The sequence below is a fragment of the Aquarana catesbeiana genome, linkage group LG02 (genome assembly GCF_042186555.1).
Source record: "Aquarana catesbeiana isolate 2022-GZ linkage group LG02, ASM4218655v1, whole genome shotgun sequence".
Taxonomy (NCBI): Eukaryota; Metazoa; Chordata; class Amphibia; order Anura; family Ranidae; genus Aquarana; species Aquarana catesbeiana.
In genome coordinates, this window is record NC_133325.1 from 47,947,723 (window position 1) to 47,964,679 (window position 16,957).

The window sequence follows — 16,957 nt, forward strand, 5'->3', positions numbered from 1 at the left end:
TCAAAGGCGGTGGCACCTATGTCCATCATCTCCATCCTTTACAAATCCTACTGTAATAGTCAGGAGGGAGTCACATTACCAGCCAATTTTGCCACTCGATGTATCTAGAACAGTGGTCTCCAAACTACAGCCCGGGGGCCGGATGTGGCCCTTTGCTTGCCATTATCTTTCCCTGGGGGCACTATTCCTCCCACAGATATGAGACATTATTCTGCCAACTGACATCGACAATGGGGGACTATTCCTCCCTATGATACCAACAATGGGGCACTATTCATCCCAATGATACCAACAATGGGACACTATTTCTCCCAATAATACCAACAATGGCACACTATTTCTCCCACTGATACCAACAATGGGACACTATTCCTCCAAATGATACCAACAATGGAACACTATTCCTCCCAATGATACCAACAATGGGAGACTATTCCTCCCAATGATACCAACAATGGAACACTATTCCTCCCAATGATACCAACAATGGGGGACTATTTCTCCCAATGATACCAACAATGGGACACTATTCCTCCCAATAATACCAACAATGGAGGACTATTCCTCCCAATGATACCAACAATGGGACACTATTCCTCCCAAAGATACTAACAATGGGACACTATTCCTCCCAAAGATACTAACAATGGGACACTATTCCTCCCAATGATAGCAACAATGGGGCACCATTTCTCCTAATGATACCAACAATGGGACGCTATTCCTCCAAATTATACCAACAATGGAACACTGTGCCTCCCAATGATACCAACAATGGGGTACTATTCCTCCCAATGACAAAAACAATGGGACACTATTCCTCCCAATGATAGCAAGAATGGGGCACTATTCCTCCCAATTATACCAACAATGGGGGACTATTCTTCCCAATGATACCAACAATGGGACACTATTCCTCCCAATAATACCAACAATGTGACACTATTCCTCCCAATGATACCAACAATGGGGTACTATTCCTCCCAATGATAGCGACAATGGGGCACTATTCCTCCTAATGATAGCAACAATGGGGCACTATTTCTCCCAATGATACCAACAATGGGAAACTATTCCTCCAAATGATACCAACAATAGAACACTATTCCTCCCAATGACACCAACAATTGCAGACTATTCCTCCCAATGATACCAACAATGGGGCATTAGTTTCCCCACTGATACCAACGGTGGGGCACTATTTCCCCACATAATACCAAAAGTGATGTTTACTCCCATTGATGCCAGGAAAATTTCCACTTCCGCTGGCCACAGTCCGGCCCCCCTAAAGTCTGAAGGACAAAAAACTGGTCCTTTGTTTGGAGACCCCTGATCTAAAAACATTTGGGTTGCCTCACACTGTTAGAAATGTTTTTTTTTTTTAACATCCTTTTGTACATTGAATGTATATGTTGTCTTCCTAAAAGTGTTTTCTTTTTTTTAATTTTTTTCCAGACACAGGGATGATATGAGGCTCTACAGATGGGGGTTTCGTCCACCAACCTTCGCAGGTTGAGGCTGGGGAAGTTGAAAATTGTACGCCGACGTCTCCTGCAGCATTATGAGCATCAGCCGTTCATCTCTTTGCTGGCAGGCCTCTACAGCTGTAGATGGAAGCGGTACCAGCGCCAGAAGACTGAGCCTGGGCAGTGGTGCTGCCAATGGGTAAGGGAAACGCCATGCTCGAGGTTCCAATTATTGTTCACATGAGGGAACATTTGACCAGTTTCACTGAATGAACTGTTGATTGCACTGCTGTTGTTGAAAGCGTATTTAGTGTAAATATACAGATTAAGGCTCGGTTCACACTGGGGCGACTTGTCAGGCGACCTAGTCGCCTGACAAGTCGCCTCCCGTTCTGTGCTATGGAACCGTTCTAATCGGAGCGACGCAAGTCGCTCCGACTTAGAAAAAGGTTCCTGTATTACTTTGGGGGCGACTTGGGGCGACTTGCATAGACTTCTATGCAGAAGTCGTCTCGCAAGTCGCCCCGGCAGTCGTTTGCAGGTCGCCTCGCTGAGGCGACCTGCAAGTCGTGCCGCCGATGTGTGAACCGAGCCTGTGGGCTGGTGGCAATTGCTACATTGGAAATGTATTCTAGGTGCCATTCTCTAGTAACTTTCTGACCTTCAGGATCTAATCAGGCTAGCGGAAAAGCAGTGAACTTCATAGTATTGACTCTGGGGTTTGCTGCTGCCAGCATTTTAGAATACACCATAAGGTGAGTTGATTAGAATAGAACATGGCCAGAAATGGGTTTCCAGTAGGATTGTGGCTTGAAACAGAATTTAAAAAAATGATTTTATTTAAAATATTGTCTTTAGGGAGTTCTCATAGACTATTATTACAGTGCAGTGTTTGGAATAGACCACCAATACCAGTGGACAGTAGGAGTTCCAAAAAATAGCTTAATGGCTACAAATATTGCTTGATAGGCACTACTAGTAGGATATACTAGGAAGACCAGACAACCAATGAACAGTGCTGTTTGGAATCGAATACCAGTAAGCCCTCATGCACACAGGCTGTTAAAAAAACGTTATGAAAACGCCAGTATCTTTGCAGTGATTTTTTTTTACTTTTTTCAGCGTTTTTCAGCGTTTTTGCAATAGCGTTTTTGAGCGTTTTTCCGCGTTTTTCCGCGTTAGCGTTTTTGAGCGTTTTTTTTTCAAATTTTTTTTTTTTTTTTTTTCAATGGATCAAAAACGCTAAAAAACGTTGGTGAATGACGTTTTTGAGCGTTTTTGAGCGTTTTTCAGCGTTAAAGCGTTTTTTACAGCTGAAAAACGTCTCTCAGAACCCACTGGTCCTGGGTTTTTTTTACAGCTTAATGCCACTTGCAGCTCAAAAACGCCTAGGTGGGCATGAAGCCATAGACTAACATAGACAGGCCTTTTTAAGCTGCAAAAAAAGCTCAAAAAAGCAGCTGTAAAAACGTCCGTGTGCATGAGGACTAAAAGGTATTGGTTGAAACAAACTACCAATGAAGATTACTGGTTTGAACAGATTACCAATAAAGGGTACTGTTCAGAGCAGACTACCAGTAAAGAATGATGGCTGGAACAGACTGCCAGAGTGTAGGTTGGAATAGGCTACCAGTAAAGAGTGTCGGTTTGAACAGACTACCAGTAAAATGTGCTGGTTGAAGCAGACTACCTGTAAAGGGCGCTGGCTGGAATAGACTACCAGAAAAGGGTGCTGGCTGGTACAGACTACCCATAAGGAGTGAAGGTTGGAAAAGTCTGCTGGTAAATGATTATAACAGGATATCGGTAAAGGGTACTAATTGGAAAAGTCTACCAGTAAAGGGTTCTGGTTGGAGCAGACTACTGGTAAAGGGTGGTGGTTGGAATAAAGTACCAGTAAAGAGTGCAGGTTGGAATTGACTATCAGTAAATTATGTTGGTTGTAACAAGTTATCAGCAAAGGGTGCTGGCTGGAGCAGACCACCGGTAAAGAGTGCTGGTTGGAACAGACAACTATTAAAAGCTGATGTTTTTAACAGGTTTTCACTAATGGGTGCTGATTGGAACAGACTACAGGTAAAGGGTGCTGACTACTAATAAAGGGTGCTGGTTGGAGCAGACTACTAATAAAGGGTGCGGGTTGGAATAATGTACCAGTAAAGAGTGCGGGCTGGAACAGACTACCAGTAAATTCTGTTGTTTGTAATAGGTTTTCAGTAAAAATTTGCTAGAATCCACTCGATTGCAGTATTGGAACAGTATTGGAACAGACTACCAATGCTAGTTGGAGCAGACTGCTAGTAAAGGGTGCTGGTTTGAGTAGACTAGTAGTAGAGGGTGCTGGTCGGAGTGCACTAGTAGCAGAGGGTGCTGGTTGGAGCAGACTAGTAGTAGACGGTGCTGGTTGGAGCAAACTGGTAGTAGAGGGTGCTGGTTGGAGCAGAATAGTAGCAGAGGATGCTGGTTGGAACACAAAAGTAGTAGAGGGTTCTAGCTGGAGCGCGCTAGTAGTAGAGGATGCTGGTTGGAGCCGACTACCGTGTTTCCCCGAAAATAAGACCTACCCTGAAATTAAGACCTACTGTGATTTTCGGGGAGGGCTGCAATATAAGCCCTACCCTGAAAATAAGCCCTAGTTGAAAGCGCTTGTAAAATGCTAGAATCCACTCAATTACAGTAGTATATAATTTAAACTGTGTGTGTTTCTGTAATATAATTGTGCCAAATACCTTCGGTATAGCGCCGCTCAGCGCTCAGCTCCCGCTGCTCTCCTCCTCTTCTCCCAGCTGTCAGTGGGGGATCTTGGCCCCCCTTCCTCTGCAGTGCTTGAAGCAGGGAAGAGAGCTCCGGTGGGTCACGGCGCTATAAGAAGGTATTTAACACAATTATTTTACTTATAAAATTATTTTACATTATAAAATACTGCAATCGAGTGGATTCTAGCATTTTACAAGCACTTTTACTCGGTTCCACTGGGGATTCCTGACAGGTAGGGAGGGAGAGGGGGATAGAAGACAGCAAATGAGATAAGACCTACCCCAAAAATAAGCCCTACTGTGTCTTTTGTTGCCAAAATTAATATAAGACCCAGGCTTATTTTCGGGCAAACACAGTAGTAGTAGAGAGTGCTAGTTGGAGCAGACTAGTAGTAGAGGGTACTGGTTAGAGCAGACTGGTAGTAGAGGGTGCTGGTTGGAGCAGACTAGTATTAGAGGGTGCTGGTTTGAGCGGACTTGTAGCAGAGAGTGCTGGTTGGAGCAAACTAGTAGTAGAGGGTGCTGGTTAGAGCGGACTAGTAGTAGAGGGTGTTGGTTGGAGCGGACTAGTAGAAGAGGGTGCTGGTTGGAGCAGACTAGTAGTAGAGGGTGCTGGTTGGAGCAGACTAGTAGTAGAGAGTGCTGGTTTGAGCGGACTAGTAGCAGAGAGTCCTGGTTGAAGCGGACTAGTAGTAGAGGGTGCTGGTTGGATTGGACTAGTAGTAGAGGTTGCTAGTTGGAGCAGACTATTAGTAGAGAGTGCTGGTTGGAGCAGACTAGTAGTAGAGGGTGCTGGTTGGAGCAGTCTAGTAGTAGAGAGTGCTGGTTGTAGCAGACTAGTAGTAGAGGATGCTAGTTGGAGCTGACTACTAGTAAAGGGTGCTGGTTGGAGCGGACTAATAGTAGAGAGGGCTGGTTGGAGCGGACTAGTAGTAGAGAGTGCTGGTTGAGCAGTCTAGTAGTAAAGGGTGCTGGTTGGAGCAGACTAGTAGTAGAGGATGCTGGTTGGAGCTGACTACTAGTAGAGGGTGCTGGTTGGAGCGGACTAGTAGTAGAGAGTGCTGGTTGAGCAGACTAGTAGTAGAGGATGCTGGTTGGAGCTGACTACTAGTAGAGGGTGCTGGTTGGAGCGGACTAGTAGTAGAGAGTGCTGGTTGAGCAGACTAGTAGTAGAGGATGCTGGTTGGAGCTGACTACTAGTAGAGGGTGCTGGTTGGAGCGGACTAGTAGTAAAGAGTGCTGGTTGAGCAGACTAGTAGTAGAGGGTGCTGGTTGGAGCTGACTACTAGTAAAGGGTGCTGATTGGAATAATCTACCAGTAAAGTGTTCTAGTTGGAACAGCCTACCAGTAAAGGGTGCAGATTACTAGTAAAGGGTGCTGGTTGGAACAGCCTACCAGTACCACAATTTCCGGGTGCATTCTTTCATGTGCGTTTTGATGTGTTTCGATGCATTTTTGATGCATTTTTTTATGTGATGTGCCTTTTTGCTCACTCTTTTTCTTCTTCATCTCAATTGAGGACATGTTCATTCCGGAGCGTTTTTCATGCGTTTTTCCAGACACGTTCCATACAGAAAAACATGCTCTACTTTTTGTTGACTGCACTGGCGTGAAGTAGGGCCATTGGAATCCATGTTAAACACTGACCATGCGGTTTTGATGCAGAATGGACTGCATCTGCTGTGAGCCACTCATAAAGTGTGCTGGTTTGGAATGACCTATCAGTAAAGTTTAGTGCAGATTACCAGAAGAGAGATTACGATTAGAGGTCGTCGCAGACCGCCAGCAGGGGGCACTACTTAATGCAGGCAGTTATTAAGGGTGGTGGGAACTGGGTACCAGCAGAGACACAAATATATTTGATAACAGCAGGCAGAAAGTGTTTTTCTCATCTATCCTCCCAGACAAACAAATCCCCAGCCTAGTTCTATGTGCCGCATATTTTACACATTCTGTGCCACGCACTTCGCAAGGGCTCCTAATGGTGCAATAATGGGGGCCAATCGAGATTTCCACATCTAGGAAATGACAGGTTTTCTGCTGGGAGAATTAGGACAGAAAGTGCAGCAATCACTGCCTATTGAATTGTCACACAACAGAGATTAAATTACAGCCTGTAATGGGAGCACGTCTATAACATACAAAGACAATCAGCCAAGAATTCTATTTCCTATTACAGCAGGCAAAACATCGCAATGTGTTATTACAGAACGGAAATCGGTTTACAATACGATCTGTGCTTCATTTCTGGGATATTAAGCATGCATGTTAACCTAATGAAGAACCCCTCATTGTCTTATTTGCAGTTTAAAGTATAGCTAAACAAAAATGTATTGTATTGTAGCTTTTCAGTCTTTAGATGTGGCGGCTGTATTTGTTTATTTTTTTTTAGGGTTTTGTTCCTTTATTTTCACCTAATGATCCTGCCAGTAACACATGTCCTGTCCCAGGGTGACAGCGCTCACTTACTCCGCTCCACCTATGGAGGAGCAGTGTTGTCACCCTAGGACACATATGTCAAACACAAGGCCCACAAGCCAAATCCGGCCCCCCAGGCCATGTCATGTGGCCCTCGCACCCAATTTTTCAGCTGGAATGTGGCCGAACTCCATTCTGCCACCTCCGCTCTCACCCTCCACACCCCACTGTCACTTGTAAACACAGAAGCCTTCTAAAGCATCTGGACCTTCAGAAGCTCTAATGGGGCGTACACACGGTCGGACTTTTCGGCTACAAAAGTCCGACGGACGCCGACGGACCGAATCCAGTGGGCAATCCGATCGTGTGTGGGCTTCCCCGGACTTTCAGCGGACTTTTCCAGTCGCAAATCTGATGGACTTTAGATTCGTAACTCCGCCGGACCCAGAAATCCGCTCGTCTGTATGCTAGTCCGACGGACAAAAACTGACGCGAGGGCAGCTATTGGCTACTGGCTGTCAACTTCCTTATTTTAGTCCGGTGTACGTCATCACGTACGAATCCGTCGGACTTTGGTGTGATCGTGTGTAGGCAAGTCCGGTCCTTAGAAAGTCCGCCAAAAGTCCGCCGAAAGTCCATCGAAAGTCTGTCAAAAGTCTGTCGGACAGGCTGTCGGACTTTTGTAGCTGAAAAGTCCGACCGTGTGTACGCCCCATTACAGATCCCTCAGGTACTCCTAAACCCTACACTCTGTACATACCACACTCCTGAACTCTGCACTGTGTACACAGCGCAGCCCTGAATTCTGAACTCTGTACATAACTACTCCTGAACTCTGCACTCTGTAAGTAACACACTCCTGAACTCTGCACTCTGTACATGACACACTCCTGAACTCTGCACTCTGCACGTAACACACTCCTTAACTCTGCACTCTATACGTAACATACTTCTGAACTCTGCACTCTGTACGTAACACACTCCTGCACTCTGTAGTAACACACTGCTGAACTCTGCACTCTGTACGTAACGCACTCCTGAACGATGCACTCTGCATGTAACACACTCCTGAATTCTGCACTCTGTACATAATGCACTCTGAACTCTGCACTCTGTACGTAACGCACTCCTGAACTCTGCACTCTGTATATAACGCACTCCTGAACTCTGCACTTTGTACATAACGCACTCTGAACTCTGCACGGAACGTACTCCTGAACTCTGCACTCTGTAGGTAACGCACTCCTGAACTCTGCACTCTGTATGTAACGCATATGTCAAACACAAGGCCTGCAGGCCAAATCCGGCCCTCCAGGCCATGTCATGTCCGGTCCCCCAGGCCCTCGCACCCAGTTTTTCGGGTGGAATGTGGCTGAACTCCATTCTGCCACCTCCGGCTTTCATTCTGTTGTCTGCTATAATGTGTTTATTGTAAATAAGTCTAGTGTGGCTCTAAGAGTCTTTTCACCCATTGTTGTTTGTGTTAATTAACTCTGTTACTGTGTGAAGCTCAGTGAACACAAGTCTGGGCAAAAGGTCATGTCTCAGTCACCTAGGCTGTATAAAGGATTACATAATTAGCTCATGTTAATTAGGTTACAGTTGTATTGTTAGAGGAGGTTCCAATGGCATATAAAGTCTGGTAATTTTGATTCTAAATAAAACAGTCCATGTTAGCAGTGAAGCAAGTGTCGCCTTGTTTTGTGCTCAGAGCGGTTGGAATATCTGATATCTGTATCCAGACTACAAGGAAGTGGTATACTGACGGAAGCACTCAAGCAGAGTGTGGGACGTTCCGTGGCATTGGTGGCAAGCAGCGGGAAGCTTCCTGCAGTCTGGGAAATCTAAACCTCCACCTGGATCCAAGATCAGCATAGCAGACTTCAGTCACCCCAGCAGAGATATGGACCTGGCATCAGAGTTCCCGGGGCTGCTGCGGATCATCCTTTCAACATACACCAGGACTGTGTCTGAGGATGAATACCTGGAGCTCAGGCAGCAAATTCAGGTGGAGCTCTGGATTGCAGCCCTCCAGCTCGCTGGTATAAACAGGGCAAGTGCTTTCCAACCCAAGAGCAACGGGCCAGTGACCAACGGGCATTGCGGATGGCATTCCTGGGAGAGCGGCCCCAGGAGCAATGGGTGACTGAGTTGGACAGGCTGGTCCAGCAGGAGATAGAGCTGGACAATCGTTATCGGGCTCTGCAATGGCACGCAGAGGAGGGATATTTAGGGAAGACAACAGAATGCTCTCCAGAGGGATATGACTTTGGAGGCCCTGGATTGTTGTGGGAGAGCCTTACAGATCATTTTGTGTTTGGCGATGAAGGGGAACCTGTCCTTGAGGACCTGCGAGAATATAGAGAGGCTATGCTCGGTCTTGCAGGGGTCTCAGAGCTCAAACCTGATCTGGACCATTTGCTAAGGAAGGAACAGCATCTGAAAAGGGCATACAGGAAACTGCTAGAACACGTTCAGCAGCATGCCAGAGAATCGGCAGTGGAAAATCTGAAGATTGCCGTCCCCAAACCTGAAGTGCTGACCACAGGGCAGAGCTCTGCTAACCTCTGCCCAGCACTGATAACATCTTCTGGGTTCCATGGACAGGAGATGGTTAACCTCTATCCCCAGACACCAGTTATAGAGGTAGGGGATTTAATAGACTTTTCTGCTGAGGAATAACAACCTAATGAGCCTCCAGCTGAAGATCTGGTAACTGAACAGAGGGTCCAAGACCTCTGCCCCACACTTTTAGCAATTTCAGGGACTGGGGATTTAATAGACGTTTCTGTAGAGGAGGAACCACCTAGCAAACCCCCAGCAGAAGTGCTGGCAACAGAGCAGAGTGCTACCAACCTCTGCCCAGCACCGGCAACAACTGCGGAGTTCCAGGGAGCCGGGGCAGTTGGCCCCTCTCTCCGACGACAAGCTGATGTAGTGGAGCTGCTACTCCCAGCTGAATCGCTGGCAACAGGGCAGAGCACCGCTGGCCTCTGCCTAGCACCTAGTGTCTCTCTACAGCTTCAGGAAGCAGGGGTGATCGGCCCCTCTGCCCAGCAGCAGACCGAGCCCAGGAATGTTTAAAACAATCCAGCTGAAGCCCTGGTAGCCAGACAGAGAGTAAATGACCTCTGCCCCACACCTACTGAGGTCAACTATTCCTTGCAGCCAAGAAAGGAGATCATGCGGGAAGACTATGTGAGTTCACTCTGCCTGACTAACGCATGTCCAGACCAGGTTGAGGTCTGGGACCTTGTTAGTCAACCTTTGATGGGGGAGAAATGTGACAGACTTACCCGGGACAGAGGCTATTGGAGGGGACTGAACGCAAGCCTCTTGCCCACCAATTATGAGCCCTGGCATTTAGGGGAATGGTGCTCTCTGTGAGCTGTATGCCTGGGGACCCTGGGGTTGGTGTTACTTTGGATTCAGCTCCATGTCCCCCCAAAACACACAGACTCTGGGAACCCTTTATATGCCATATTAGAATGGCGACTGATTCATACCGTTGGGACTCCTACTGTTAAATGCTAATGTCATCAATTCCAGCTACCTGTCTGTTGTCTGCTATAATGTGTTTATTGTAAATAAGTCTAGTGTGGCTCTAAGAGTCTTTTCACCCATTGTTGTTTGTGTTAATTAACTCTGTTACTGTGTGAAGCTCGGTGACCACAAGTCTGGGCAAAAGGTCATGTCTCAGTCACCTAGGCTGTATAAAGGATTACATAATTAGCTCATGTTAATTAGGTTACAGTTGTATTGTTAGAGGAGGTTCCAACGGCAAACCTCCAACGGCATATAAAGTCTTGTAATTTTGATTCTAAATAAAACAGTCCATGTTAGCAGTGAAGCAAGTGTCGCCTTGTTTTGTGCTCAGAGCGGTTGGAATATCTGATATCTGTATCCAGACTACAAGGAAGTGGTATACTGATGGAAGCACTCAAGCGCAGTGTGGGACGTTCCGTGGCAGCCTCCTTATTGTGCATCTTGAAACAGCCACACCACATGTTTTCAGAGAGTCCTGTATTTCACCTGAAGTTATTTGTGGGTTTTTCTTTACATCCCGATTAATTTTCCTGGCAGTTGTGAAATTTTAGTTGGTCTACCTGACTGTGGTTTGGTTTCAACAGAGCCCCTCATTTTCCACTTCTTGATTCGAGTTTGAACACTGCTGATTGCCATGCTCAATTCCTTGGATATCTTTCCAGAAATGTCAGTGCAGCACTGGATAAAAGATGCAAGGGTCTGTCAGGAGTCCAGAAACTCATTGACCTTTTATACACACACTAATTACAAGCAAACAGATCAGAGGTGAAGATGGTTACCTTTAATAGCCATTCAAACCCCTTTATGTCAACTTGTGTGCATGTTATCAGGCCAAAATCACCAGGGTATGTAAACTTTTGATCAGGGTCATTTGGGTAGTTTCTGTTGTCATTATGATTTCAAAAGAGTAAACACAGTTGATTGATAATAAATGGCTTCAGCCAAACACTAACCATGGCTGAAAGAAAAGTCATTCATATTCTCTGAAAAATGGCCAAGAAATCATAAATTCTGCCAGGGTATGTAAATTTATGAGCACAACTGTACATATATACTACCTACTTCCAACTGCCATATGCCCCCCCATTGACATTTCTGTTTCAATAGTTTTTATTAGTTTTACAAAGACAGTAATACAATTTAGTGAACATATTTAATTACTGAGGTTATCAAGAAGGGTTAAAGCATAAAGTAATACCAAGTCAATGGATACCGATTTGGTCCCATGTTTCAAGTAGGTAATATTCGCAACTTTTTGACTACTAGACGCATGGGACTAGCTCAAGGGTATAAACCCAGAGTGAACCCATCAAAAAATTTCAACAATATAAATTCAAAAATGTGATAATACTCTGATAGGATCAGGAGTCAGGGGACAAAACCCGACCTTATCATCAAAAACAATTTAGAGAGAAAAGGGAGACAAGGATTGTCTGTCCAAAGATCTAAAAGTATAACGCCATCTCACCAATAAGACCAGTTCTAGGTATCCGGGACCTCTAAATAAGAGAGACAGCGTTTCCATATTTTATCAAAAAGTGGTTGTTTATCCCTTAAGACACTCACCATGGGTGAGGTGCCCGGGTACATTTTAGCAAGTCGTTCAGGTACCAAATACCATCTAGCATATACTTTGATACCCTGCTTCCGCCAAGACGGTATTCATAACGCCCTTGTATATACATGCATTCCAGGGCCGCCACTCCTCTGGCTCAGGGGCTATGTTCAGGACTCTTTCCCACGCAATCTGATACGACAATTTAGACAAGGGAGTGACAAATGACCTGTATAACATCGAGATGCATCCACGCTGAAGAGTGTGTGTTTAGTATCACTTTAATACCTATGTGTAAAAAGTCTAATGAGAGCACCAGACCTAAGATCTAAGAGTCCAAAATCTGTTAATATTGGTGTTTGCTCATATCAGAACAACATAGAACAGCCAACACATTTTGAAGGTTCCAACACTCCCCCTCATCAGTGCCTATAAGTGCTGTGCTTACCATAGCTCTGGTATGTAACCTGCTAATACTGCCCGTGACGGAATGCTTGGGACCCCGCTTGGGTGCTTCCACCAAACAGTGCCTCCAGCTCTCCAAACCCTTCCAGCAGACCGAGAGCTAATACCAGCCCTTTTACCCCAAGCATCGTACACAGACAAGATGTTGGGATAAGAACCAAAGGAATGACTGTTTATTGAACAGAAATACAGGCTTTCATACACTTCAAAAGTAGGTCAGTCACCACATGAACAATAAAATCAAATATTACCCAAAACATCACACAAGGGTTAGATAATGAGCTAAAGTTGACACAAGGATAATCCCATCATAAGAACCTCCAAGAGTTAGTCAAATTATCCAACAGACAGAAACAATAGGTGACTCAATTAACTGAATTAACAATGGGAATTTACAACTAGGAGGCACACAATGGGAGAGACACACATAACATAAATAGTGATCCCACCCTACCACAGACTGGCCAGAACCCATCTACAACAGTCTATGGAACCATCTCATACAATGTTCCAGCAGTCTGATACAGCGGAATTCATTTATCTACATAGATCTCTTAAGGGATATTGTTGATATTTCTGTCCCAAGTGAAAAAGCCTCTCCAACTCAGTTTGCAGGAGGTCCACCATATTCCCTCTGCCCATTAACCTGTACAAGATTAATATTACCTCTTTCCATCCAATCCAGAAGGGAAGCTTTATTGTGCTTTTTCAGAGAATGAATGCAAGCCTTCCTCTCAGCGTACATCACATTGTTGTCCATAATGGGAGAATGATTTGCTCTCTCCATGGGCCATAATCAGTGGGTAGGAGGCTTACCCCTAGTCCCCTCCAAAAGCCCCTGTCCTGGTTGGGTCTATCTAACTGCCACTACAGCTCTTTATTACACTGTATGTACTGTATACAAGTACTAAAAGCACCCTATTGAGTCCAGTTACGGCTTTTATAATCTGTGATGAAGGAGAAGTATCTGAGGTCTAGTTCACACTGGTATGACGCGACAGTTGTACTACTTTGGATCCGACTTTGCCCTGTGACTTGAAGTCCGACTTTAACCACTTGATGACCGCCTCACGCCGATTTACGTCGGCAAGGTGGCACGGACAGGCAAAATCACGTACATGTACGTGATTTGCCTTCCGCGGGTGGGGGGTCCGATCGGACCCCCCCCGGTGCCCGAGGCGGTCGTCTTTTCTCCCACGGCGATCGGAGATGAGGGGGAGGCCATCCGTTCGTGGCCCCCCCCTCGCGATCGCCGCCGGCCAATGAGAACATTCCTTTTCTGCTGTATGCTAAACAGCAGCAAAGGAAATGATGTCATCTCTCCTCGGCTCGGTAATTTCCGTTCCGGCCCCGAGGAGAGAAGACAAGTGAGTGAGTGCACAACACACACACACACAGTAGAACATGCCAGGCACACAAAACACCCCCGATCCCCCCCCCGATCGCCCCCCCGATCCCCCCCCCAATCACCCCCCCCCGTCACAAACTGACACCAGCAGTTTTTTTTTTTTTTTTCTGATTACTGCATTGGTGTCAGTTTGTGACAGTTACAGTGTTGGGACAGTTAGTATTACCCCCTGTAGGTCTAGGATACCCCCCTAACCCCCCCTAATAAAGTTTTAACCCCTTGATCACCCCCTGTCACCAGTGTCACTAAGCGATCATTTTTCTGATCGCTGTATTAGTGTCGCTGGTGACGCTAGTTAGTGAGGTAAATATTTAGGTTCGCCATCAGCGTTTTATAGCGACAGGGACCCCCATATACTATCTAATAAATGTTTTAACCCCTTGATTGCCCCCTAGTTAACCCTTTCACCACTGATCACCGTATAACTGTTACGGGTGACGCTGGTTAGTTTGTTTATTTTTTATAGTGTCAGGGCACCCGCCGTTTATTACCGAATAAAGGTTTAGCCCCCCGATCGCCCGGCGCTGATATGCGTCGCCCCAGGCAGCGTCAGATTAGCGCCAGTACCGCTAACACCCACGCACGCAGCATACGTCTCCCTTAGTGGTATAGTATCTGAACGGATCAATATCTGATCCGATCAGATCTATACTAGCGTCCCCAGCAGTTTAGGGTTCCCAAAAACGCAGTGTTAGCGGGATCAGCCCAGATACCTGCTAGCACCTGCGTTTTGTCCCTCCACCCGGCCCACCCAAGTGCAGTATCGATCGATCACTGTCACTTACAAAACACTAAACGCATAACTGCAGCGTTCGCAGAGTCAGGCCTGATCCCTGCGATCGCTAACAGTTTTTTTGGTAGCATTTTGGTGAACTAGCAAGCACCGGCCCCAGGCAGCGTCAGGTTAGCGCCAGTACCACTAACACCCACGCACGCAGCATACGCCTCCTTTAGTGGTATAGTATCTGAACGGATCAATATCTGATCTGATCAGATCTATACTAGCGTCCCCAGCAGTTTAGGGTTCCCAAAAACGCAGTGTTAGCGGGATCAGCCCAGATACCTGCTAGCACCTGCGTTTTGCCCCTCCGCCCGGCCCAGCCCAGCCCACCCAAGTGCAGTATCGATCGATCACTGTCACTTACAAAACACTAAACGCATAACTGCAGCGTTTGCAGAGTCAGGCCTGATCCCTGCGATCACTAACAGTTTTTTTGGAAGCTTTTTATTGAACTGGCAAGCACCAGCGGCCTAGTACACCCCGGTCGTAGTCAAACCAGCGCTGCAGTAACACTTGGTGACGTGGCGAGTCCCATAAGTGCAGTTCAAGCTGGTGAGGTGGCAAGCACAAGTAGTGTCCCGCTGCCACCAAAAAGACAAACACAGGCCCGTCATGCCCATAGTGCCCTTCCTGCTGCATTCGCCAATCCTAATTGGGAACCCACCGCTTCTGCAGCGCCCGTACTTCCCCCATTCACATCCCCAACCAAATGCAGTCGGCTGCATGAGAGGCATTTTCTTTATGTCCTCCCGAGTACCCCTACCCAACGAACCCCCCCAAAAAGATGTCGTGTCTGCAGCAAGCGCGGATATAGGCGTGACACCCGCTATTATTGTCCCTCCTGTCCTGACAATCCTGGTCTTTGCATTGGTGAATGTTTTGAACGCTACCATGCACTAGTTGAGTATTAGCGTAGGGTACAGCATTCCACAGACTAGGCACACTTTCACAGATGCCATCGCATTTTGAGAGACCCGAACCTGGAACCGGTTACAGTTATAAAAGTTAGTTACAAAAAAAGTGTAAAAAAAATATATATATACATATATAAAATAAAAAAAAATAGTTGTCGTTTTATTGTTCTCTCTCTCTATTCTCTCTCTCTATTGTTCTGCTCTTTTTTTACTGTATTCTATTCTGCAATGTTTTATTGTTATTGTTATTATGTTTTATCATGTTTGTTTTTCAGGTATGTAATTATTTATACTTTACTGTTTACTGTGCTTTATTGTTAACCATTGTTAACCATTTTTTTGTCTTCAGGTACGCCATTCACGACTTTGAATGGTTATACCAGAATGATGCCTGCAGGTTTAGGTATCATCTTGGTATCATTCTTTTCAGCCAGCGGTCGGCTTTCATGTAAAAGCAATCCTAGTGGCTAATTAGCCTCTAGACTGCTTTTACAAGCCGTGGGAGGGAATGCCCCCCCCCCCACACCGTCTTCCGTGTTTTTCTCTGGCTCTCCTGTCTCAACAGGGAACCTGAGAATGCAGCCGGTGATTCAGCCAGCTGACCATAGAGCTGATCAGAGACCAGAGTGGCTCCAAACATCTCTATGGCCTAAGAAACCGGAAGCTACGATCATTTTATGACTTAGATTTCGCCGGATGTAAATAGCGCCATTGGGAAATTGGGGAAGCATTTTATCACACCGATCTTGGTGTCATCAGATGCTTTGAGGGCAGAGGAGAGATCTAGGGTCTAATAGACCCCAATTTTTTCAAAAAAGAGTACCTGTCACTACCTATTGCTATCATAGGGGATATTTGCATTCCCCGAGATAACAATAAAAATGATTAAAAAAAAAAAAAATGAAAGGAACAGTTTAAAAATAAGATAAAAAAGCAAAAAAATAATAAAGAAAAAAAAAAAAAAAAAAAAAGCACCCCTGTCACCCCCTGCTCTCGCGCTAAGGCGAACGCAAATGGCGGTCTGTCGTCAAACGTAAACAGCAATTGCACCATGCATGTGAGGTATCGCCGCGAAGGTCAGATCGAGGGCAGTAATTTTTGCAGTAGACCTCCTCTGTAAATCTAAAGTGGTAACCTGTAAAGGCTTTTAAAGGCTTTTAAAAATACATTTATTTTGTTGCCACTGCACGTTTGTGCGCAATTTTAAAGCATGTCATGTTTGGTATCCATGTACTCGGCCTAAGATCATCTTTTTTATTTCATCAAACATTTGGGCAATATAGTGTGTTTTAGTGCATTAAAATTTAAAAAAGTGTGTTTTTTCCCCAAAAAATGCGTTTGAAAAATCGCTGCGCAAATACTGTGTGAAAAAAAAAAATGAAACACCCACCATTTTAATCTGTAGGGCATTTGCTTTAAAAAAATATATAATGTTTTGGGGTTCAAAGTAATTTTTTTGCAAAAAAAAATAACTTTTTCATGTAAACAATGAGTGTCAGAAAGGGCTTTGTCTTCAAGTGGTTAGAAGAGTTGGTGATGTGTGACATAAGCTTCTAAATGTTGTGCATAAAATGCCAGGACAGTTCAAAACCCCCCCAAATGACCCCATTTTGGAAAGTAGACACCCCAAGCTATTTGCTGAGAGGC

The 16,957-nt window shown here is 45.5% G+C and overlaps 1 protein-coding gene across 3 annotated transcripts in view; it reads left to right on the forward strand.

Annotated features, from left to right (window-relative positions):
• GDPD4 (glycerophosphodiester phosphodiesterase domain containing 4) overlaps positions 1 to 16,957 on the forward strand; it is a 144,294-nt gene that overhangs the window by 27,759 nt on the left and 99,578 nt on the right. For all 3 annotated transcript variants that reach the window (XM_073612848.1, XM_073612850.1, XM_073612849.1), the window contains exon 2: positions 1,456 to 1,665. In XM_073612848.1, the coding sequence (XP_073468949.1) occupies positions 1,483 to 1,665 (183 nt within the window). In that variant the 5' untranslated portion in view covers positions 1,456 to 1,482. The remainder of the gene's footprint in view (positions 1 to 1,455; positions 1,666 to 16,957) is intronic.